Source organism: Hippoglossus hippoglossus, chromosome 16 (genome assembly GCF_009819705.1).
Source record: "Hippoglossus hippoglossus isolate fHipHip1 chromosome 16, fHipHip1.pri, whole genome shotgun sequence".
NCBI lineage: Eukaryota > Metazoa > Chordata > Actinopteri > Pleuronectiformes > Pleuronectidae > Hippoglossus > Hippoglossus hippoglossus.
The window spans coordinates 13,884,500-13,909,363 of record NC_047166.1 but is presented as its reverse complement, the minus strand read 5'-3'; the positions used below and the strand labels follow the sequence as shown (position 1 = coordinate 13,909,363).

Genomic DNA, 24,864 nt, shown 5'->3' with positions numbered 1-24,864 from the left:
TTGAGTAAGAGGAAATTGATCACATAAGAGATATACTAGTAACATTTTTTAAAACTAAGATAAAACAAATAAACAGTATAAATAAATCAAACATTTCAACAGCTTTCAAAGAAAATTTTAAGACGAGATTTAGAAGACGCTAGAGAGCTATAGTATGTCTGAGTTCAGAGGTCGTTGAGTGTGGCAGCTTTAATAGCAAACAATTTAAACATTGACATGAAAATAATACATACTGAGTCATAAAACTCGTGCAGGTTGGTCAGGATGTCGAGCTGCGTCTTCCTCTGCTCCACTCTGCTCAGGATGGAGCCCAGATGCTGCTTGAAGTCGAGGAGAGCGGAGCCTGGAAGAGACTCTGGAGACTCTTTCACAAGCTTCAGGCCATGTCTCTGTTGGTGCTGTCAGTACCAAGAGAACACACACGATTCAACACCGACATAAAAACAACTAGGGGTAGGTCTAATAACTGTTGTTTTGTAAGCAAGATTACAAACCAACAACTGAACTGATTCGACAAAATTTGGTCAAAGGAATTTTAAAACACTTTCTTTAACATTTTTTATTACATTTTCACAAATGTCTCTAGGAATAATTCATGTAATAAATATAAATAAATAACAGAAAAATATCAGATATCTATGAGTGTGTAAAATTTGTAAGGGGTACTGTTGGGCCTTGGCCGAGGTATGCGCTCTACTTAGTGCCATTCTAGTTTGAAATTGACATACTCACCACAGACTCTTCCAGAAATTGCTCCAAGCTCCCTCTCATCTCGTTGATTTTGGCCACAGACAGAGTCAGTGACTCCAGAGGTACGAGTTGCTTCTCTCCCTCCACACTGAACCAGAGCTTGATCTGAGAGGAGAAAGGAAATGTTAATGTTATTTGTTGACACACTTTTCACTGAGAACAGAGACTTGTCTGCGGCACAGATGACCACATATGGAGAGAAGTAAAGTTTGAGGTCACCTGTTGCGTTTGCTCCTCAAACTTGCGCACCTCCAGCAGGCTCTCTAACTCTTTCTGAGACTTGTTGGACAGGATCACAAGCTTATGGACCTCTTCATCTACTTGGTTGTACAGTGCATTCAACGTGTCTACAGCATCTCTGAATGAACAACAAAGGGGTCAAAGGTCACAATAGGTATTACCCATTTAAAAGTCTTGGGCTGTGTCCGAAAATCAGTATATGGTGAGCTATAAAACAATACATTTCTAATGTTTGTTTTACACTTTACACTATTATTCATGATGCATTACATTCAGACACCACTACAAAAAAGCGAACTCACTATATAGCGGACTACATATTGATTAGTGAGTGATTTCGGACACAGCCTTGTCCATCCACTCTCGCTCCAGTACCTGTAGATCTCATTCTCACAGGCCTCTTCTTTCCTGATGCGGGCGAGGACAGTTCCTCCCTCGAGACGCAGCCTGTTCAGACGCGTGTCATCCAGGACACGCTTCATGAGATGCCTCTGCTGTTCCATCACCTCGGACACCTCCTGAATCAAACATGTGAACAGGGAAATTAATGATATACGATTTATTACATTTTCACAGTGGAAAGTATATGCTCTTGACTTTTTTTTTTCGAAAACAACATCCTTTCAAGGTCACGACAAGATCACGACTGTACTGAAAGATCATGAAGGTTAACCACAAAACAAAGTCCTCAAATGTTTACTCCTGCAGGGAGCCATTGTGTGTCAGTAGAGGCACATAAATCAGAAGGTCCAGACAGGCCACAGGGGCTGGGTCTGACCTTTGAGGTCTTCATGTTGCCGCTGTTGCTCAGTGTGCTGATCGACTCCTGCAGGGACGTGATGGCTGCGCTACAACTGCTGGCAAACGGCTCAATTTTCTGTAAGAGACAGACGAAGAAATAAAATTAGAAGTGTCAGAACTGTAAATTCTCTACATCAAAATGATGAAAAGTTGACCACTCTTCCCCCCCCGAAATGAAATAGGCTTGAGTCAGAAATAGTCAAATTTCCATATCTCTAACTGATCATGTTCCTACTGGCCCACAGGCGTTTCTTGTACCTATACATAACCTTAGAAAACCAGCAATTAGTATAATTAACTTTTTTCTCCTATGGAACCAAGCAACTTACAGCCAAACTATTTTCAAAAACCAACCCCACCCTCACGAAGCTCTTTAGTAAGCTTCCAAATACAGTATGTTTATGATGTTGGCGACAGGCCAGCCCCCCTCCGTCACACCCACCTGTCTGAAGTGGATCCAGTGGTTGTGGTCGTAGTGGAAGGTGCCCTCCAAGTCTCGTGTGAGCTGGGTTTGGTCGATGTGTTTCAGCAGGGCCTTCAGAGACGACAGCGTCTCAGTCTGTGCCAAGAACAACAAAAACACACGTTATGAAATCCACTTACATCTTGCACTCAAATGCATCACTTTATTATGTTATGTTTTTATCTGCATTTGTTTGTTTGTTTGTTTGTCTGGATTAGGGGGCAGATCCAGGAATCTTTTTTCACTTTCTTTAACATTGACAGATAGTATAGTATAGTACAGTACAGTACAGTACAGAAACATTCATAGATCTTGATGGAAAAAGTCTGACATGTTTAGGGGACTGATATTTACGAGTGTGTGCATACATAAATAAAAATCCAGATCCAGTGAATGTAAATCTAGATTCTTAAGGAGACTGTTGGACCTTGGTGGAGTTATGCGCTCTACTGAGTGTTTGAAATACTTCTTATCCATCTTATAAAAAAAGTGTTTCTTTACCTGCAGGTTGAGGTCTCGTTCAGATTTAGTTGCTGCCTCCTTTTCCACCAGGAGGAGAACCGAGTAAAGTGCATTTGGTACTAAAGCCTGAAAAACATGCACATGCCATTTTTACAGTTTCCTAAAATGAAGAAAATAAAAACTACAAGACCTGTACTTCCTGAGGTACACAGCTAAATACTGTGAAACAGGCATTTAAAAAGACGTCTAATGTATGTGTTGTGGTTTGCAGAATTACCAGTCTTACATCAGAGAGCAACTCATCATCATACACATGATGACATGTCTCTAAGCGAGTCGGCTGAAGCCAACCCCGCTCCCAGTGTGTGGTTAAAAACAGACAAGTAAGCACAGGCTTCTCCACAGGAGCCCTGAGGGCAGCCTTTTTCACAAAAATGTCTTAAAGTGCAGTCACTACGCATTTAACTTGGGCTCTTCCTTAAAAACGAAACGGAATAGTAGAAAATGTGTGAGGAAAGAGAGAGAGAGAGAGAGAGAGAGGGAGAGAGCGAGAGACAGAGACAGAGACAGAGAGAGAGAGAGAGAGAGAGAGAGAGAGAGAGAGAGAGAGAGAGAGAGAGAGAGAGAGAGAGAGAGAGAGACCTAGCATTACAGCTGAGGAGACAACAAAGATTGAGTGGGGCCTGAAACCTCTTAGGGCGTGTTGGAGGGTAATTACATATTTTCCACTGTGGACTCACCTGCAGTTCAGACAGAGATGACAACAGAGCTGGGACCGGCTGCTGCCTCCTGCTGTCTATTACAACAGTCAGACCTTGATCCTGCCTCTCTTTCCTGAAACCAAAGTATTTAAGTTAGAGCACCGTCGTTGGCAAAAACAAACGGACTGCATGCAATACTAGATTTGGACAGCTAAGTTGTCAGTGCACCCTGATTAATGAGGAGGAGGATTAACGCAGTGTGTGAGACTCTTGTGAAAGTCCGCCAGTTCGGTTTTGGTTTTACTGCTTTAGAAAAACTGTAATGTACGACAAGTCATCTCAGTCACCTCTACCCAAAATATTGTATAAAATGCACATTTTCATATTTTATGTTTTATTTCATTTCATTGTTTATTTATATTCTATTATATACTTTGACATCTTCTCTTTCCTACCTCACTTTGACTAGCCGATGCTGTAACAAATACATTTCCCTGCCTATTAGAAAACCCTGTGAAACAGACAATTGATGATTCTTAATTCTTCCTTTCAATGCCTATTATTAAAATACTGATTTATATCTAAAGCGACATTTATAAGCAATATACGAGCATTGAATAAATGCGTCATAACATGCATTACCTAGTTCTAACTGTTAATGTATTTGTCAATAAGTGTGAAGCACCAATAAGTGAGGCTGCTATATAAATAGATAATGACTGACGACAAGGTAAAACACAGTTATAATAAGATAAAACAACTTCATAAGGTAAATGCTGACAAATTAATAAATGGTTAAAATGTCCTTACATCAGTTTACATCTACATGATAATGTACAATTTATTCTTTTGTTAAATACTTCTTTTATAAGAGGGTTTACCACTTCTTTAATCATGCATAGAAGTGTGGAGGAAAAAGAGTAAAAGGTATTTTGGATGGGACGGAGGTTTTGTTCACCTCAGGGGTAAACGACAGGTGTGAACGCTCCTGAAGTTATTCCTGACGCAGACAGAATAAAAGCTAAGTATGTGCGACTTACCGCAGTGTGGAGTGGTAGTAGCCCAGTAAACAGGTGAGGTCACTGGCCGTGCAACTCTCACCTGCCCACACCTGAGCTCTCGTGCACACCTGCAGCACCGCCCTCCCACCGCGATCTCTGTTTCCTGGAAAGAGAGAAGGCCGGCAGGGGGTCAACACTTAACACGCGCTGCAGATGTCCACTATCGCTCTCTTCATCTTCACAGTGGCAGGTCAATTATGCCGTCCCACTGGGATAAGAAATTTATGGGAGCTTAAGGCATAAAAAGAAGAGCACCTGAAAGTTTGCCTTTCTGTTAACACACTGTTCTATTAACAAGAAATAAACATCAACTGTTTAGCATGTGGTTTATGCTGATTGAAAAGGAATTGTTGATTCGTAAAAGTGGTTACAAGATGATTAGCAATGCAAATGATTCATTGTTCAGTTATGCTGGTCTTGAAATGAACCAAATTATATTGAAAAACAATAAGAAAAAGGGAACTTTTCTTCATCCATGTCAGCTATACGCACAATTTCTATTTCTATTTAAAGAGTAATATACGATTTTGGGACTATCTCATGACAGTTCTTGTATGTATATAATAGCTACCATGTGAACCATGTCACTCGTCCCCTACCTGGCAGGATCACGGCGCCCGATGCGAGCAGCTCCTGGTTGACCTCTGACCCCAGCCTGGGCCGAGCTGAGTGACCGTCACATGAGGAGCTGGATGCTGAGGCCGGACTGACGGCCGTCCCATTGGCAGCTTTAGGACTGTGCGACTCTTCTCCACTGTGCCGCCTGCTCTCACAGCCGATGCCGTCATCACGCGCTCCTGGGGAGATGATTACAAACAGTGAGCTCAAGTTATTGTAATTATATATCTACTGAGCGCACATTGTCCAAAAATACACACCAATCAATAGAAATTAGATGTTTCCTTTCACCTCAGTGCTTTCTCACCTCAGCGTAATACCCTCATGAAACAAGTGTTTACGAGAGGTAGCATAGGCGGGCTTTAGTAGTGAGTCTACACTGACTCACCATGGAGACCAGGTGTTTAGTCAGCCTGAGTCACAGCAAACTGTGGTGTTACTAGACTCTCATATTTTCACCTCCTCCTCTTCTGCCCATCATACCTCAAGGCTCTGTTTACTGGAATGCTGCTCCTGACATTCCCAAGTGGTACCACGCTTTTTTTTTTTATACACTTGATCCGATTCCTGAGGCAGCAACACAGTGTGCAAATCTTCAAGCAGAGTATAGTATCTGTGTTACCTCTACAGTGCTTACTTCACTGGGCCTTGGCCAAGGAAGAATGTCAACAACCGGGGTTAAATGAATTGCACAGTTTAGAGTAAAGCTGCAACAAATCACTGATTAGAACAGTGACTGGCAAAAAAATTGGCGATTCCTCAAGTTAAAAATGCCATAATTGGGGAGCCTACTCAACCAGGTGAGCTACTGGGCCCCAATATTACTGCATTTTATCTTGAAAAATGACTGAAATGATTAATTGATCACCATGTATGGAGGGTTGAGTCCTCCAGCAGCAGCGGCCACAGGTTTGGTTCCGACCCGGCCCTTTGCTGCGTCTCTTCCCAGCTGCCTCTTCCCCTTTCATGCTTAACTGTTCTATCAATAAAGGCTTAATAAAAAAAATATACATAGCCATAGCCATATAAAAAAAACATAAAATCGCAGGTTTTAATGTTTTCAATGTTAAGCTTGGCTGCTTTTCTCTGTCACACTTCATAATTAACTGAATATTTGAGGACATTTAAAACATCCATTAATTATCTATACTGCGTATCCTTTGAGGGCTGCAGGGGGGGGGGGGGGGGGGGGGGCTGGAGCCCGGCCCACCTGACATTGGGTGAGAGGTATAGGTACAACCCGGACAGATCACCAGCTTATTGCAGGACCAACACACAGAGACAAACAACGATCTGGTCATTTAAATGAATAGGGTTTAAGTGCGTTTACTTGTTTAGTGTCTGTACTTGTGAGGCGATAGCACAGTCATAAGCAAGCCCCTGTATGTTTCAGTGTGTGATGGACACCTGTCGTGTTTTGCCTTTTGAAACCGTTTGAGGCCTCTTGCCCCTCTCTGCTCTGCTCTGTGACAGTAAACCCACCCAGCTCAGACTCTATTGTCTTTCAACAGTCAGTGCATTTCCTGTGCGACTGTGTGGCCGAGCCTGTGTTTGCTGCATGTTTCCTAAATTGCTTTGTTTTCAGAGGAAGTGACAAAAGTAGAGCAAAGCCTCTGGAGTATGGTCCTGTGTGAAAGTCTGTTTTCTGTGCACTCTGCTGGATGCACTTTAAAGCCGTCAACTTGCACTGGCTGCTGCTTCGACTCAAGTAATTTGACCCTTGCAGAGTTTTGGTGTGAGTCTGAGTCTCGTGTTTCTGGAGTGAAAGGACTCTCCAAAGACATATGCACAGTTTGAAAGGCTTTTTCTTTTACTGTCAATCCCCAGTGGCTGATTGGTTCACAAAGGAAACTTTTGTAAATGAGGCAACACATCGGGGGTTAGTGCAGCCCCCAGCCTCAATAACAGTGTAGGGTCATCTAGTTGTGGGATGCGGGGGGTCCCCGTGGTTGGTTTACAGGGTTTACAGGATCCTTTGTTGCCTTTGAAATGTCGTAGTGGGAAACCTGCTGAAATACAATCCCCTGTGAGGTAATCTTAGCAACAGTGATGTGATTAAACTACTGTACTGCTGAATGGTGGTGTTGTCTTACAATAAGCAAATATATGGTGCATTTAAAAAATAAAAAACCTGGATAGAACCAGCTGTGATCAGTTTTTAGGTCACATTTCAATTCACGGAAGAAGCCGTGTTTTGTAAAAACAGCGAGATTCCCTCTGTGGTATTCTCACACTGCTGATTTCCTGAGCTGCCCAGTGTGAAACCACACAAAACAAAACAGACTGACAGTGGTAAAGAAAACACAGGGTGGTGACTATAACCTCTGTTTCCAGAGTAGGGCGATACCTGTCTCCCGAACCTGCCAAAACACACACAGTGTGGGCTTTGAAAAGCAGCCTGTCACCACTGACAGCGTTAATGCTGCAGAGACGTGAGCTGTCTCTGCTGAAACTCCAGGTCTGGTCCACCTGATGCACTGTTGTAACCACTTCCTGCTGCAGGGCGCAAATTCACAGCCTGATGACAAACCACTGTTATCTGGCTAATAAGAGTGAAGCTTTGTTTTCACACCCTCAGGCTGTATTATTTGATAAGTGATGAATGATGAGCTGTGGATGGATGATTCAACCACCGCTGGAGAAAGCCAAACATGTCAACACTGACGTTTAAGCTTCTGTGTAACTAAAACTAAATCACCTGGTTTAAAAATATCTTTCTGATGCAAAATTGTCTTTATGGACCACATTTAGATTTTAGTGAATTCTGGTCATCTAGTAATGTGGAAAACCTAATCACCAGTCTGTCTATATCCTGTTCTAACAGAATGTAGTCAACGGGACTTTTACTATAGGTTTAGTATGGACATCATGTGACTGAGAAAGGGGCGGGGCAAGTGTCAATCAGAAGCTCCACCTTGGAATTGCATGACAAGGTCAGTGACATAGGAATTTGACAAGATAAATGTTAAGGATATAAATCAGTCATAAATAAGACAATGTTTCTGGTTTTTCTGTATTCAAGCAACAAAATATGCCTTGAGTTGATGAACATTTTTAGTTGTCCCACATTATCAATCATATTTGATAAAGTGGGACAGCATGCTTTGGGTAATCTGGGAAAGTCATTTAACTTCTCTAAAGGAGGGAAATATACATTTGGGCACTTCCTGAAGTCAAAATAAAGATAATCTAAAGAGATGTAGCATATATGATCTGCAGTTGTCAGACAGGAGTTAATGGTAAATACAGTCTGTCCCTATCTGTTTAACCTGATTGTCTGGTTAGCTAACTAGCACATAATCAGTTAGCTCTCTAGGACAGAGATGATCCAAAAAGAACAGAAGAGTCTGTCCTGTGGTCAGCAGCCATTGGTTTGATCGATGATGATCAGCCCCAATAGAATGGAATGAATAAACTGTTATTGTTGTTTTTGCTTGCTGTTGATTTAATTTAAAAAAAAATTGTTTTATGTGATACACCTTTAATAGAATGTTTAGGTACCCCAGGTAGATTTAATGTTGTAATAAGTTATGTTTATATTGTGTAATAGGGTTGTCGAGTAAATGTGCTTGTGCACGTTTCACTGCAGGTAAAACAAACATACAAGGCAAATACTTTAACACAACCTCAGTGTGATTTTTGTACGTTGTGATAACTAAGGGTTGAACATCAGTGCAGCATTACACACCTGACTCCTCTTTGCTGCTTCTCCTCTCAGAACCAGGAAGAGCCGCCTCCACGTCCAGCTTCCCAAAACGAAGAGTGTAGCCGTTCATCAGCTTTTTGGGTGATATGTTGACTGAGCCCCCAGAGGAGGATCGTTCCCGGTGGCCTTTCACCTGTGCTGCCTTGTTAGTCCTCTCCAGTGACTTTGATCGACGATCCGCGCGTCTCTCTGCGCTCCGTAGCCCCCTCTGTAAGTAAAGCAAAGGTGTGCTGGGCCTGGAGTCATCGCCACTGAGCCAGCCTCGGCCACCCAACCGCCGCGCTAAGTGTTCTCTGGAGGAGATGCGGGTGTCGGGGCTGCTGCCTGCTGTCCCTGATCTCTCTCTGAGCCCAGGGCTGTGCTCGGGGCTTTCCTCCAGGATCGACTCAGAGCTGGACCCCAGGCTCATCGGGTTCTGCAAGGCCTCCATGTAGGATTTTCGGAAGAGTCTCCTGCTTTCAAAAGCTACAGAATCCCTCGGGAGGCGACGTCGAGGACTTGGGTTACTGAGGTCCGTGCTATAAGAGAGCATCTTGGACCCTTGCCCTCTCCCACCTGTGTCCTCACCCTGCTGTCCCATCCCACTCTCTTCAGTGGATCCTTCGATCTTAATGATGGGTGTAGCAGTGTCCGCTGCACTGATGCTGTGGCTGTCTCCGCTGGGGTCCGTGTGGTTTCTGCTTGGCGAGGTGGGCTCAGAGAAGATGGAGTCAGCTCCCTGAGAATGCAGGGACTCTCTGGAGCTGCGGTGGCTGTCCAGAGTCCCCGTGGATCCGCTCGTGCTGCAGGTGCTGAGTTGGCCGCGGAAGCCCACCCTGCTGCAGCGTGCTTGCATGATGGCGTCCGAAGTGCTGCTGACGAACAGAGGGTTGACCACGTTCTTCCACGGCGTCCTGAACACAGAGGTGCCGGTGGTGAGCAGGCAGTTCTGTAGTGGGTGCAGGTTTCGGTCACGTGTCACATTCTGCAAGAACTCAGCTGTGAAGACGCTGCCATACATGCTCTCTGCGATGGGGATTTCTGCAATGGCCTGCCCACTGGCTGACAAACATTTTATCACGAGCTTGGCGGTCTTGCGGCCCAAAGGAACGATCTGCAGGTAGAAGTCTCCTTGCTTTAGTCGGACTTTGTGCAGAGGGGCGAGCTGCAGGACGACTTTCTCGTGGATGCAGAGCGGCCACCCCTCATGATAGAACAACAAGCCCCTGAACCTCACCTGAGAGAAAACAGAGAAGTCAGTCAGTAGCCGCTCTTCATAAAACATTATTATCATCTGTCTGTGTCACAGCTCGGATCTGGTGCGCCTTGCATGGTTTCAAGACATCTGCAAAACAGTGTCAGAACACATGTTTAATGGAGGGGTGAGATGTCACGGAACGCGCTGGATGAATCACTGTCAGCGCTTGTTCGACTTCAGAGGAAAACCTGTCTGATCAGGCCTGGTTTCGCAGCAACAACAACACAAACCTTCACAGTGACAGCATAAAAAAAGACCCTGGGAGGGAAACAAAGATACGCCGCTCAAGGGCTCACTTTTTTTCATCGCTTATGAAAGTCAAGGCCGAGGCTGAGGATGTGATCTTCCTCTGAAGCCTCTCGTATTGCCTGCGATACAAAGACTCTCATGCACAGCGGGCTGTTCTCAGGGGCTAGACTTAGCTGATACTATTGCTCCATGGCTATCGTCACAGTGAAATCACCACAGAGATGAATACAGAGGAATACAGTTTCAGTGCTTCGGTCATAGAGCCCCAACCCACAGCAATCAGAGCTTTTGAAAGCAGATATTGAGTTTCACTCTGGACACAAGCGTCCATGACAGACCACAGTTTCCCTCTGTGTCTCTTTTCAGAGAGCGATGGCGACTTTTCAACTTGTTTTTGGAACAATTGTCAACCCTGTCTCAGTCTGCTGCTCCCTCTTCCCACACAGCAGAGATATTCACACTCTGCAGCACTGTTCTCACATTCTTCTTTCACAAACATCTTGTCTTATCACTCTAGTTGTTTTTCTTTCAAGGTGAGTACTGTGCCTTGTTACTGTGCCTAGAAAAATACAAGTTAACTTTTCCTGATACAGTGAACATTGTCAGTTAGCAGCAGCTACATCTCCGACTGGGTTGTGCCTCAAACAAATCCCTGTGAGCCGTTCTTGGATTCTACCATTTTAACCTCAGGTGCCATGTCAGGGATATCAACTACTCACGCAGGTTTCTTGTTGGATGATCTGCAGAATCCTCTTGGCAGGAAGCAAGAAGTCAATAAGGCAGCGGAGTCCGTCTCCACGGTACTGTCTCTCCACCACGCTGAAGAGCTGCCAGAGGACAGTGGCGGCCGTGGCAGTGAAGGGGCGGTACAGGGCCGACAAGGTGTTCTGGATACAGTTGTCCAAAGACTCAGCGTCCTGAAGAAAATGAGAGAAAATTCAGGATTTAAATATTTGTGCCGCAGTAAATGCTCAGAGCCACATAACGATTTTTCTCAAGATACAAGAAAACTACACAGCACAGGATAACTTGGACATGTGAGGCTAGACCTTAAAATAAACTAAGCTGGGGTGCACCTGACCAAACTCTACCAAACCAAATTTGTGTGTTTTTCCCCCTCTTCCTCATTTTGTCATAAAAGGAACAAATGAATAAAAGAATGATAATGGTGTGCCAACCATTTTAGTGCTTTTTACGATCTCCATGCCAAGGAGGTTTTGTTTGTTTGACATTTAGCAGGATTACGTAAGAACTACTGGATGGATTATCCCGGAACGTGGTGGGAGGATGCAGCATGGGTAAGGGAAGATTCTTGTTGCAGATCCACATCAGGGGGCGAATCCAGGATTTATTTTTCACATTCTTTATCATTGCAAGATAGAGCGTTTTAGACATTTTCGTGGATTTCTCAGAAAATAATTGATGGATCTTGATGACAAAAATCAGGCGTATCTGAGTATGTACATGTTTACATTTGGTGCTATATAAAAATCTGGATTTTGGAGAAATACTAACTAATTTACAAGTTATGGCCGTGTGGACATTATGCAGCCTCTCTTTTCTTCCTCTCTTTGTTTCAATTGAAGGTTTTCAGATGTGTGAAATAGTCAAATGATCCAGATAAGTCACCACTTTTCTTAGTATTGACAGGATACACTTCCAAAACTATACAAATTACAAGCATCTGCTTACTTAAATTCAACTAGATAAACATGCAACTGCATATTCACTATATTTATAAGGAATGATTCCACTTAGTCAGACAGTGAGGAAATTGAAACATGACAGGAAACATGACATGTCAGCCCTGATGGTCTTTCCATCAGTTAGAAGGGAAACACCTGGTCACAGTGACGTCACCGTCGGTGGACACAAACAGCCCCACTGGAAAGTCCAGGATGAACTCCACTCTGGCCAGAACGGTGCAACGCTACCCTCTAATAACAACCACGTCATTCTCTGACCCCTTCATGACTGGGGTGGGCCACAGTGGTCCAGATGACATGTTTTGATACTGTTAGCCACAACTTGTTACTAAATGAGTCGGGAAATTTGTGGTTACAGTGGTCGTGGTTGAGGTTTGACCTGTTCTTGTAGTTATGTTCGCAGTTCAGACTCCGACCTTCCTCTCAGCGGTGAGAGCCAAGGCCAAACATCCCTCCGCTATCTGTCCTTCCTCGAATGGAACACAACAGTGTTGGAGTCAGAGACATCTGACTCCAACGATAACCACGCTGATAGATAGGGTCCAACACTGTGACAACTGTGCACCACGCTGAGGGACGTGGGCGCTGAGGGTGCAGCTAACTTTTGATTTGAATGTGTGCGCTGCATTTGCATGACAATAAAAGTGTGTTAAAAAAAAAGAAAAAAAGAACAACGACTGGAAATGGAGAGATCGCCTGTGCTGTGGTGAAACTGAGCCTGGCAGACATCCCGTGTTTCACCCTTTAGAGGATCTGTCCTGTTGATCTAAGCAGCTCAGCGCCATCAATTAGAGGCGAGCGAGTACAGTTCAGTGCATTGGTACACATGCCACCGCTCCACTACAAGGCTCTCATTGTGCGCTCCGCCTCTCTAAGTGGTATGTGCCGTACAGTGTTGATGCCCTGAAACAAAACGCCCACCTCCATTAGCAGTCCGCCTGCTTTTAGAGACAAAAATGTCTCAGGGCATTAGTCACTGTTGCAGCCGGGAGGAGAAGAATAACATGGTGTTTTATTGGAGGAAAGCTAACAATGGGAGGAAAGCCCTCTTTACATAGTTAGGACAGACTAGCAAGATTCTCTTCAGGTTCCCAAGGCAGTGAAAACAGTGGCAGTGACAGAAGCAGGGTTCAGAAGGACAATTACTCAACATCAACTTGAGCTCAATCATAAATCAAACTCTATTGAACCTGTTGCACAGGAGTTGCAGCCCACGTAATCCAATGCTACAACATGAAGACAAAAAAACAGCACCTATATCGGAACAATAGTTTGCATGACACCCAACTCTTCATCGTCAGGATGCATTTTCATAAAGTGTCACCTGGGCAGCGGGAGGCATATCTGCATGTCTCAGCAGAGGGACTGAGCTGAGCTGCCAGGGCAGAGCTTCCCATCCGCTCTGAGCCGGGAGGAATGCAGTGTGTATGGTTGTTGTGTGTGTCTGGCCTCAGAACCTCAGCCAGGACCGGAGCAGGGTGGGAAGTCCCACCCTCTCCGATGCCAGGTCTTTGTGAGCGCGCTGCCTGCGTGATGGAGGGCCAGGGCGCTAATTAATGGCTTGGTGCTCCAGGTGGGACACTTTTGTCTGAGCTCTAGGTAAACCAGCTGCTCAAGAGGTGCACGGGGCGAGCAAGTGAGCTAAACGAGTGGGTTTGGGTGCTCTCTCCAAAATGAATCAGCATAAAAGCATGTGGAAGAGGGAGGGGGGAAACAGAGTTGGGGGGGGGGGGAGAAAAAAGGGGGAAGGGGTGCATCGCAGAGAAAGAAAGAGTGAGAGACAGTAAGAGAGTGAGCGCGAGGTGGTCACTGACACATTTAGCGGGTCAGGGACACAAAAGGCGCTGCCTACCAGGCCTCCAGTGGAGCATGAAGCCACCAGGGGAGTGTAACAGGAGAGCCCTGGAGCCTCGATACAGGCCGCCCACTAACCAACCTGCAAACAGCCTGAAAGGCAGCAGGATGACAAAGGCCACAGGTTGCTGAGACCTGCCCCTGCTGCCAGGTGCCAGGACGCCAACAAAGGAAGCTAGAGAGACCTCAGTAAAGTACCCGCAGTCTGATTCTGCTTTTGATCTGCACCAGTAGAAATCCTATCTTATGAGAGGAGGAGGAGAGGCAGAGGCAGATAAAAGATCTGCACACTGTACGAATAACTCCAAATAGATTTAACCGTAACGGTGTATATTATTTATAGAGACAGAGAGAGATAACCAAGTAAGGTCACCTAACAATGCCAGACAAAGATTCCTGTGCAATCAAAACATTCCTGTGTTTAATTCAATTTATTAGAAGTAATCAGGGGAGTTTGCGGATCCTTTGTCTGACTTCAGCTTCCACACAAGAGTCTAGGATGAGACACGTGCATTTCTTGAGATGCATTCCTACAAACTGAATTGTAACTTAACACACACACACACACACACACACACACACACACACACTCGATCATAGATACATAACAACAGTTTTTCTTCCACTCGAAAGCAGCAGAATATTAGAATGGCGTTGTAAAAAGTTACTTTAGTAAATGTTATCTCAGATGATAAACTTTAACCCTGACAATAATGGAAGTCTGGGGGTGACAAAGTAGCCCACCCACTCATGTACAGACAAAGGTTCCTATTTTTAATTTCCTATCATTTACCTTTGCATCCTTTGACCTGACTATAATGCAGCAACTAAGATAAATACTTCTGCTAATCATCAGGCTACATTCATTACAGAAAGGATGGAGGAGGTTATGTACCCCCCCCCCCCCCCCCCCCCCGTGTCCCTTTGTTTTTTGTTTGGCTTGTTTGTTAGTTAGAATAATTATGCAAAACACTACTGGACAGCTTTCTACAGACCTTGGAAGGATGTGGTATGGGTCAGGCAAGAACCCATTCAATGTATGTGCTGATGAATCATTGATGAATCATTTTTCACTTTCTTCATTGAGATTTCTTTTTGGCATTTTTTGATTTTTCCCAGATTTCCCAGGGAATGACTCCCTATGGATCTCGATGAAAAGTAATCATGGATATTTAGAGGACTGACATATCAGTGTGTGAAATTTGGTGCAGCTTAAAGTTATCGTAACGATTTGATTCATGTCATCAGCAGGAAGCTAATCACTTTGTACCTCAGGATGTAAACAACATTGACAGGATATTGTTCCTGAGCAGCCCTGACACACACAACCACACACACACACACACACACACACACACACACAAACACTACAGATAGATGCACTGCATACACACACCAATCACACATTTGATGGGGTCTCTGCAGAAAAGAAATCCAAACAAGAGGGTAAAAAGAGTGAATGGATGCCCTCAACCAATCAGAGCAGTGATGAGCAGCGACAGCAGAGACAAAGGAGACTAACAAAGTGTGTTGATACCTCCGCAGGGGTAAATATAGAAAGGATGCATTCCAAAACAAGAGGGGGGATGATAAAGAAACCTGACTTATCAGAGCGGATACAAACTCGTGCACTTCACTGACCCAAGCAATAATAAATTGTACGTCAATCTTGTTTTCACTGGTTTTCCCCAGATACCAGCTTGCTATTGATGATGATGGCACAATGAAAACACACATTATCTATGAGCTCTGTTCTTAAACTTCAATGTTTAGTTTTCAGCTTGACTGCACATTTGTCTTTAATCACTGTTGACCAGTATATTCCCTTGAGAAAATAAAGCCATGAAATTGTCGGAACTAAATGAAAATAAACGTGTGTGTGTGTGTGTGTGTGTATATGTTGACCAATAAAATAATCCTTCCATCAGTGTACACATTGTCCTTCCTTGTCCTCACTTAATGCATGTGTATAAAAGCTGCCTGCAATGTTTTGGCTGCAGAAGTAAAAAATATCAGCTGTCTAGACGTGGAGGCATTAAAAACATCCATCCTCTGAATGGGCACAATAAGACACATTACACAGTCACTGAAGGTTCCCGAGAAGCCAGGTTTACAGCCAGTACAGAAGAAAAAGGAAAAACTGGGTTAAAAGGGAAAACACCACACACTGAGACAAACAAAAGACTTTCAAAGAAACCCCATTCAAGATGTAATGGGGAGAAATTCAAAGCATATAATTCAAACTTGTACCTTTATACTCAGGTAGTTGTCACAACTCCGGGACTTGGCTCTGGAGTGCATTTTGCCCAGTGACAGCATTTAGAAACCCAGAGAGAAGAAATCCAAAACTTCAATAAATAAGTAAGTGTCATCAACTCCAAGCGCTATAATCCAGTGTATGATCCACGCAGTAAGTGCTGCTGTAAGTCATCGCTGTGCATATCAACAGGTCCCCCTCTCTCTCAGTGTGCTGTGGTGTTGGCAGCTGGAGCAGACTAAACTCCCGTCGGAGCGTGAGAGAGGCAGTGCGCTGACTTCCCCGTCACTCATCCTCCCTCCCTCTCTCCCTCCCTCCCTCCCTCAGTCCCTCTCTCTGGCATAACCTCCCCCGCCCTGTTGCTGCTGTGCTACTGAAGCCTCTTCCAGCTGGATAAATGCAAACTGCTGCAACTTCAGGCTCATCATTCAGAAAAAAACACACACACACACACACACACTACCTGACCTGCACACCCCCACCGCCCCGAGCCCCCAACACTCCACCCAGCAGGGGTCGGACTCTGACTAAATCCTCTCTGCCCCCCCTGACCCCTTGCACCCCTACCTCCACCGGCAGCTCCCCTCCACCCCCTCCTGCCACAATGGTCCCTCTTTGTCCCGGCAATACAAATGGACTAGGGTTTCAGCTTATTCTGCTGCTTTTCAAAAGGAAAAAGAAAGAAAGACATCAGCACAGGACTGGCGGCTCAGGTCGCTCGCCACAATGGCGTCCCCCCTTAAATATTGTCAGGGGAATATCCAAACCTGTCACTGGCACTTACAAACCACTGACATATGTGGGACATCCTCCTGTTTCAGAAGACAGATAGCACATCTTTAAAACACATCAAAACTGTAAATTGCTCTTTTCATTTGAGGACATCTTAGAATAAACTCAGTTGTGACATTCCTTGATGGTACATTTACTTAGTTACTATGCTTATATAAATTTAACATTAGACCCCGCCTCCTGCAGCAGCAGCAGCATCACTGCTGAAGAAACACCTGAGAATTATTTGGAAAAGGCCTCCGCAACATTTTACTCAAGTAGAAAAGTTCATGTGGTACTTTTACTCAAGAGCATTTTTGTCTATTTACATGTGCTTTTACTGAAGGGAAATGTTTGAGTACTTCCTCCACCACTGGTGAGGCATCGCACGAAAACACTCACTGAGACACAAAAACACAAGAAGAGGGGTGAGCGTGATTTCACCGCTGGAACGCAGCGTTTTCTGCGAGAAAGCAGGCTTTGTGTGAGAATGGGAAGATCACGTTAAGCTGGCTCCCGTAGACAGAGGAGGTAGTGAGGGCGGTTAATTAGGTTGGTTTATATTTAGAGAGAGGCACTGGACTCTTGTCAGGACGCCATTAGAGCCGCACATCACAATGATACAACAGAGACAAGAAGACACACTGTCACCGGCTGCAGTCACACAACACACAGTGGCTCGCACAACTAAAACGCACTGTAGTTAGCGATATGTTGACAGAAGGCACTGGGGGAGATACACACTTTGATGTCGCACATTTCTGGGCAGCACAAAGAAGCCGAGGCATTACTGTAAACTGAGAAGTGACAAGGTAAATCACTGACTGCGTGTGTCGTTATATACACAGTGGATCTAGATTTAGTCTTATGTATATATCTACTGTATAATCTGCTGTATAAACAGACACACACATACCACACATGTGCACAATGCAAATATACACTCCTCCTCCTCCTCCTCCTCCTCTCCCTGCAGCTCATGATGTTTGTGCAGGGGTTGACCCTATAATTTCTGCTGCCCTTTTCCACTAGGCTGGTTTCACTGTTGGTGAGGGCCGATTTTTTTCTCTCTTTTATGTCTCTTCCATCCCCCACATTTTTTTGTCTTCTTTTTTCCTTCCTTTTAATTCTTACTTATCAAATTGGGTTGAAATCGCTGCACATGAGAATCAGAGCGGGTCATGTTGGGGCACCGCAGTCAACAAAGATCCCAGGTCGGCACGCGTCCAAGATGCAGATGCGGCGGCCAAAGTGAGAGAGCCGGATGCCTGCTGTTTAGTCCTTCCTGTGTAAATTTGACCAGTGAAGTGCAGCCAGGACCCTCAAGGCCACATGGTGACTAGTTATATTTTTAAACTTTAAGAAGATGTTTTTTTAAGAATCGTGGGGTCACTTTATGTATTTAATTCCCAAGTTGATAGTAGAGAGATGACAGGAAATGAGGGGGAATGACAGGCAGCAGAGAAGCTCTCATACTGGGAACATTGTGGTTCGGGGGCTTAACCCCTTAACCGCCGGGGCAGCCGGATCTTGGACTAAATTTAACTTCTCTACAAAATCTTAAACTGTGCAAATCTGTGTGAGATTATCTAATTGTCTAATTAATAAAAAGCTTCCTTGTGTGAAACTTGTTTTCCCCTGTAGCCACAGCATTAATGCTCTGTCTACAGTTGTAGGTGTTTATAATAGGACTATTTTGTAAATCCACCAAATTAAAGACTTATCTCACATACTGTATACCACCATGTACTAGTAATACATAGAGAAAACATTGTTAACACCATATACAGAATGTCATCTTAAATAATGGAAATGAGGGATGGGACTATTTCTAGATCTATTTTATATAAGACAATATTTTAGAACATACACTCTCTTAAAGACGTTAACAAAGATTGACAATGTTTCAAATAGTGAACACAGACTCTCTCTAATTTGGCCTTATTAAGAAATCTAAACATTCCGTTCCTCTGTGGCCACTAGAGGTGACTTCAGTGTGTTTGTAGAGTTGATGATTTAGATCAGGAGCGTAACCTGCTGCACTGAGATACACAGGAAACAGACAGATCAAGACAGAGGTGAAGCTCTGCACAGTACAACATCAGCACCATTTACAATAATATGTTTGTACAACTGCGAGAATGAAACCTTTCCTGTTGTTTTTCCACGAGTAACCACAAAGTTTAAAATAGCCTCATTTACGCAGGCTTCTGGTAAACAATATTTATGTGATGTGAAAAAACAGATAGGCCGGTCCCAGGGGTGGCACACGATCTGATAAATCTATCAAGGGAACAAATTAGTCAGATGACGGGAGAGCTGCAGTCTCATCATTTTTCAACGTCACATCTGACTACAGATGAAAAATATGAGGCAGATTTAGGAGGGGAGGTAGGACACAGTAGTTGTTTGGATAAAGATTTTTGGAGATTTGTATTTCGCAAACGCACACGCACACGCACATGCACACACACACACACACGTTAAACCAAACTTAATCCAGGACACGAAGGAATGATCAGAGGAACTAATAATAATAAAAACGAAATACTTGTATAGCACTGATCTAAATAAGGTTACAAAGTGCTTCACAAAATCCATGGCAAATGAATGAACTCAAATAAAAGGTATTCAATTCAGTTCAATTTTAAATGCCATATTATAACATATTAAAGTCAAGACCTCATTATTTATAGAGAAACCCAACAGTTCCCACAATGAGCGAGCACTTTGGCGACTGGAGAGGAAAGAACTCCCTCATTAACTGGAAGGTACATCAACTGTACTTTGAAGCGCAGTCTCTGTTGTTATATAGATGGGTGGTCATTTGTGAGGAACTGAAACAAACACACACACACACACACACACACACACACACACACACACACACACACACACACACACACACACACACACACACACACACACACACACACACACACACACACACACACACACACACACACACACACACACACACACACACACCAAACTGAGGAATGTGACACCTTGGTACTAACCTCACTTCGTACCAACCTCACAGTGCCACACAGGCCACCCAGCAGCAGTTGTTATGAAAACTTTAAATTTCACCCCTTTACAACAGTTGCGGTAACACATTGTCTATAACCAAAGTATTGCCCAGTCATTTGAATATAAACACATCTTCCCAGCAACAAAATGTTTGCCAGATCCTTGTACATTAAAAAAAAAAAAAGCAAATGTTGCAGGAGCATTACTTTGCTACAACTCAGGAAATCCATACTAACTAGGGCTGCAAGGTGCAATTATCTTGATCATCAATTAAAATGAATATTGAATATTTTTTTGACAAAGTGACATTTTCATATGAGCAATTTTATCTGACCAAAACCAGAAAACTCCAAAAAGACTCCATGTACTGTGATGTTAGACGAATAAAGGCAATTCTCAAATGTGAGAACTTGACACAATCAAATGTTTTGCTTGTAAAAATGCTGTTCCATGAGTTGCTGCTCAATTTTCTTTCAATCAACTACATAATTACTTGCTTAACTGTTGCAGTATAGATCCTCACTCAACTTCACCATTTGAGATACGGACGTCGTTGACTAACAAGCGTCTCCACCAACTCTCAGTGCGTTAGTGGGGACAATCCTAAAGGAAGGTAAGCATGAATCAGCATTACAGATACTTTATACTCACAGTTCAGTCTTGGATGTTATGGACAGGGAGGCTGAGTCCATGAAGAGGACAGAGTGAAGTGAGTCATCGCCCTCCGTCTGTCCACCTCACACGGACCTGAGAGTTCACATCACATCACCATCCGGACTCACACAGGCAGCCTGAGCCACTGCCCCCACTGCCCCCACTGCCCCTTCCCAAACAGTCCCAGCAGATAAAGACGGTCTGACCGGACCGTTCCTCCTCTCACAGACAGACTCTGCGGTGCTTCTGCACACATCAGCCTCCGGGATTTTGATTGATTGCCTCGCAACACAAATGCGCACAGCTACACAAACCCGCTCATACTGTACCCAGCACCCCGACCCCCCCCCCCCCCCCCCGAGTCTCCCACTGCCGCTGCACTTAGACTGAGAACTGACTCTGTATGGAGATATGCAAACGCTGCACTGACACGTTTCAAAAAGAGCGACGCATCTTAAATCAAATGTTCAGCACAGTCACACTCTTCCTCTGATGTCTTTGTCAGGAATGACATTTTACCCCCCGACTACATATGCAGGGTGGTGCAGCTGTTCCGACCAACAGCCCCTCGGTGTTCATGCTCTTTACTGCAGGGGAAGGCCCAGGAAGAGCGCGCCACCTGTCATAGCCCCCTAATGCACCTTAGCCCCCTGCCGTGTGGACGTCTCACTCCAACACAAAAGCCACTGTTTTCTCTGGGCACACGAGCACAGGTGGCTGGAGGAGGCAAGGTCGAGTTACAGCGCTGGCTCTCACAGCTCAGATCATCAAGGAGTCAGGGAGAGGACACGCTCAGTCTGACCAAGAACACATATTATACCACAGTATGAACAGTGATCGTTCAGTCAATACGATGTAAGACTTTGCAATAAAGGGTTTAGAAATAATGATTTTAATAAGTAATCCCTGTATAGTAATGGGGCTTTCTCCCCTTACAGTCTAAAGTAATCAAACTTGATCTGTGCTGCAGGGGAGAAGAAATAGGGGATGAAAACATATTGAACGCACTGATGCTGGATTTTAGTATTCCTGCACAGACATGCCTGGGTATCCATGCGCCCATAAATCAGTTTCGACAAGAACTTAAACTGTACATTGACTTCAAACAGAAGCCTGACTTAATATATGTCGTATGGAAATTTGACTCAACGACCCAACCCTGTGTTCAAATTTGAAAATCAGCACTCACCTCGCTCTGCTGTGCTGCTCTAGAGTCTCCAACAACACATGGAGGAGTCGCTGGCTCTCTGGGCTCTGAGGGGCTGACAGCTGTCTAACCAGAGGAGAGGACCGGCCCCTATAAGTCCTGCAGGAACCTGACATGTTCCATCTAACACACTGCTTTGTTGACTGGGGGAGAATCACAATATTAAGGCTAGCCAGGCAGAAAGTATCCCAGCCCCCCCAGGCATCCCAATTCCTCGGCGGGGCGTTACCCAGTCGTTTTATCTGCACCCATCTCCCTCCAGAGTGTGTGTGTGTGTGTGTGTGTGTGTGTGTGTGTGTGTGTGTGTGTGTGTGTGTGTGTGTGTGTGTGTGTGTGTGTGTGTGTGTGTGAGCACTGTGAGGGGAAACCAAGAGCAGCGCAACTCAACTGACCTGTCATGTCAACTCAGTCTAGACAACTGCACTTTACCTGAGCTTTCTGATTCCTGATTGTGCTATTAATGAGTGCAAAGGTTTTGGTTGAATGCTACTAATTTTCTAAAATTCAAAAATGTCCTGCTAATTAAAATGACTCTAATCATCGGTAGCCTTCTATTCTTCAGTCAGAGCTAAAAACAAAGGATTAAAGATAAATGTGGCCATAAAGACATCAAGCGCAGCTCACATATTGATCTAGGGACAATGCAGGGGCTGTTGGAGTGCAAACTGCCTCTAGTAGCACTGATGGCCCCAGATGTCAGCCTGCATTGTTATATGGATTACTCCAGCCACTCGGCAAACACCTCCAGGTGTGCATTCCACACCAGGAAGGGGAAAAGGTGGGAGCCACTCCTCTGAATCAATAAAGGAGTAAAAAAAAAACCGCAGACTTTTCTCTCTCTCATGAACTGAGCGTGCCCAAGCAGAGGGAGACACTGCTGGAGTGAATCAAGAGAAACTTGCGTGCTCTTAAAGAAAACAACAAGAACAGCGTAATGTGCTCACCTTTACAGAGGCGGAGTCAGCACACGAGCAGCGAGCGGCAGTTTATGTGGTCTAAGGAGAAGGCAAGTGCGACGGGAGGCTAATCTCTGGTCTGAGCTGTACACCTGGTCTCCTCCGGGTCTTTAATCTTTGGAGGAAGGAGCAGAAATTAGAGGCCCCTCAGTCTCCCATGTCCCTCACTTTGCACTGAACTACCCTGGGCGTATAAACATTCACCGCAAATGAATCACAGGCGGTCACAGCTGGAGCATTGTGACGCAAGGCGGGCTGAAGAGTTCGGGTGGATTACGGTATAGACAGCGCGGAATGATATACAGCATTAGTGCCTGTCTGACATCATGATTCACGATGGCGAGAGGATGAATAGAAGTAAACATGTCTGCTACCTCTCTGATATTTATTCTTTTTGCCGCAGGAAGACAACTCCTGTAGATACAATTATTTAATGGTACAATTCTTTTTCAGATCATAAAACCAAACACTGGGTGGTAACAGCTCCTATACCTGAAGTGCAATTTTCTTTTTTCATATCCCTGTGAACTGAACACCGTTGGGTTCTTTGGCAACTAGTCTTTAGCAATTGTCATTTTTTTCGAGAATATATGAAATAAAAGAAATAAGCTATTAGAGTGAAAATAGCTGTGACTCTTCTTTACTAACAGGCAGTTTGACCGACTAACAGCTTGTTGATTTCTTTCCAAAAAAAAAAAATCAAAGAACATACCACAGCCTCATTTCCAGTAAACCTATGGACCTGAGACACACTGATAAACATCACGGAACTCATTACAGACTCTACGCACTGTCCCTGCACCTCATAATTTGAACGAAAAAAATGCATAACTAAGTATAGAGAGAGAGAGAGAGAGAGAGAGAGAGAGAGAGAGAGAGAGAGAGAAAGAGAGAGAGAGAGAGAGAGAGAGAGAGAAGGAGGGAGAGAAGGAGGGAGAGAAAGGGGGAGAGAACGATAGGGAGGGCGAGGTGTTTCCTGTTTCCATAGCTCTAATTATACCCGTCTCTGGAGGATAGGGCCTATCAGGAAGAGGAACTCCTCAATGGCAAAATGCAGAGTTTCTGAAACTTCCTATATACGTAGGTTTCTGTTTTTTGTTGGGTGGAGGAAGAAAAGTAAAAGTGGTGATGCAACAATTTAAACATATACTCCTTTCCAAGACAAAGCAGTGTATTCAAAATCCTACACAAGTATGATACAGTACTATCAGCAAAATATGCTTGACGTACCAAAAGTAAATGTGCCTTGATGGAGAAGTGTTAAACATTTACTACACCATTACTTGTTTATGTATTTATGACTTCAGTTGGTTGAGGTTGAGATCAAATTGTAATTACGCTACTGTAAAACTAACCCAATATCACGAAGACATGTATAATTATGTTCAATATAAATATGTTCTTTACGAAATAGGTGGAAAAATCGGACAGACAGAGTGGAGTAATAACACCATATTCAAGTAGTTTTCATTTTAACTAAATATATTTGAAAATGCCAGAGAAAGAAGAGCCTGCAGCTCAAAACTAGGAACAAGAAATGAGACATGTTGCTGTATTAAAATTAGGAAAAATTCAACATTGCTTTCTTCTCGTTGCATTGTCCGACTTTTGACTTTTATCAGAGGAGATAAGATAATGAACTCAAATAACACTAGACTGGCACTCACTTCTGCCAAAAGTCCCCTAAAATTCACTCAAGCTGCATCAAATTGCAAACAGATAGATATCAGTCCGTGAACAATGTCTGTTTGTTTGTAAATCAAGGTCCTTGAATTATTTACTGGGAAATTGGGGCAAATGTTCAAAAAACAACCATCGCAATTTGTTGAAGAAAGAGAAAAATAAAATTCCTGGATCTGCCCCCTTAATCGAATCTGCTCGAAAAGTTAATGGGTTCCTTCTTGGCTCATACCGCTCCCTTCCAAGTTTCAATCAAATCTGTTCATTTGATCATAATCCTGCTAAAAGACAAACGGCAACAAAAACCGAATCTCCTTGTATGAAGTTTCTTATACTGCAAAGTAACAGCTAGTCTGGTTATCACATAAATGTATTGAGCTGCTTTATTATATTAAAGAAACAGTGCATGTCTATGTTTATTACACTGGTGTGGTATTGCACCAACTGTTGCTGTATTT

General features: G+C 44.0%; 1 protein-coding gene across 5 annotated transcripts in view; it reads right to left on the bottom strand.

Annotated features, from left to right (window-relative positions):
* The window catches only part of zgc:158766 (uncharacterized protein LOC100009641 homolog), a 30,564-nt gene extending 8,659 nt beyond the window's left edge, over positions 1–21,905 (bottom strand). For 3 of the 5 annotated variants that reach the window (XM_034610335.1, XM_034610337.1, XM_034610336.1), the window contains exons 1-13: positions 16,099–16,300; positions 11,008–11,205; positions 8,785–10,018; positions 5,078–5,275; positions 4,458–4,581; positions 3,457–3,550; positions 2,756–2,842; positions 2,234–2,350; positions 1,769–1,867; positions 1,366–1,508; positions 970–1,108; positions 733–855; positions 234–398 (exon numbers count right to left, since the gene is read on the bottom strand). In XM_034610335.1, the coding sequence (XP_034466226.1) occupies positions 234–398; positions 733–855; positions 970–1,108; positions 1,366–1,508; positions 1,769–1,867; positions 2,234–2,350; positions 2,756–2,842; positions 3,457–3,550; positions 4,458–4,581; positions 5,078–5,275; positions 8,785–10,018; positions 11,008–11,205; positions 16,099–16,167 (2,790 nt within the window). In that variant the 5' untranslated portion in view covers positions 16,168–16,300. Of the gene's footprint in view, positions 1–233; positions 399–732; positions 856–969; positions 1,109–1,365; positions 1,509–1,768; positions 1,868–2,233; positions 2,351–2,755; positions 2,843–3,456; positions 3,551–4,457; positions 4,582–5,077; positions 5,276–8,784; positions 10,019–11,007; positions 11,206–16,098; positions 16,301–20,560; positions 20,711–21,752 lie in introns of those variants that run through there. The other 2 variants (XM_034610338.1, XM_034610339.1) reach the window with 2 other exon arrangements.
* Positions 21,906–24,864: the final 2,959 nt, after the last annotated feature.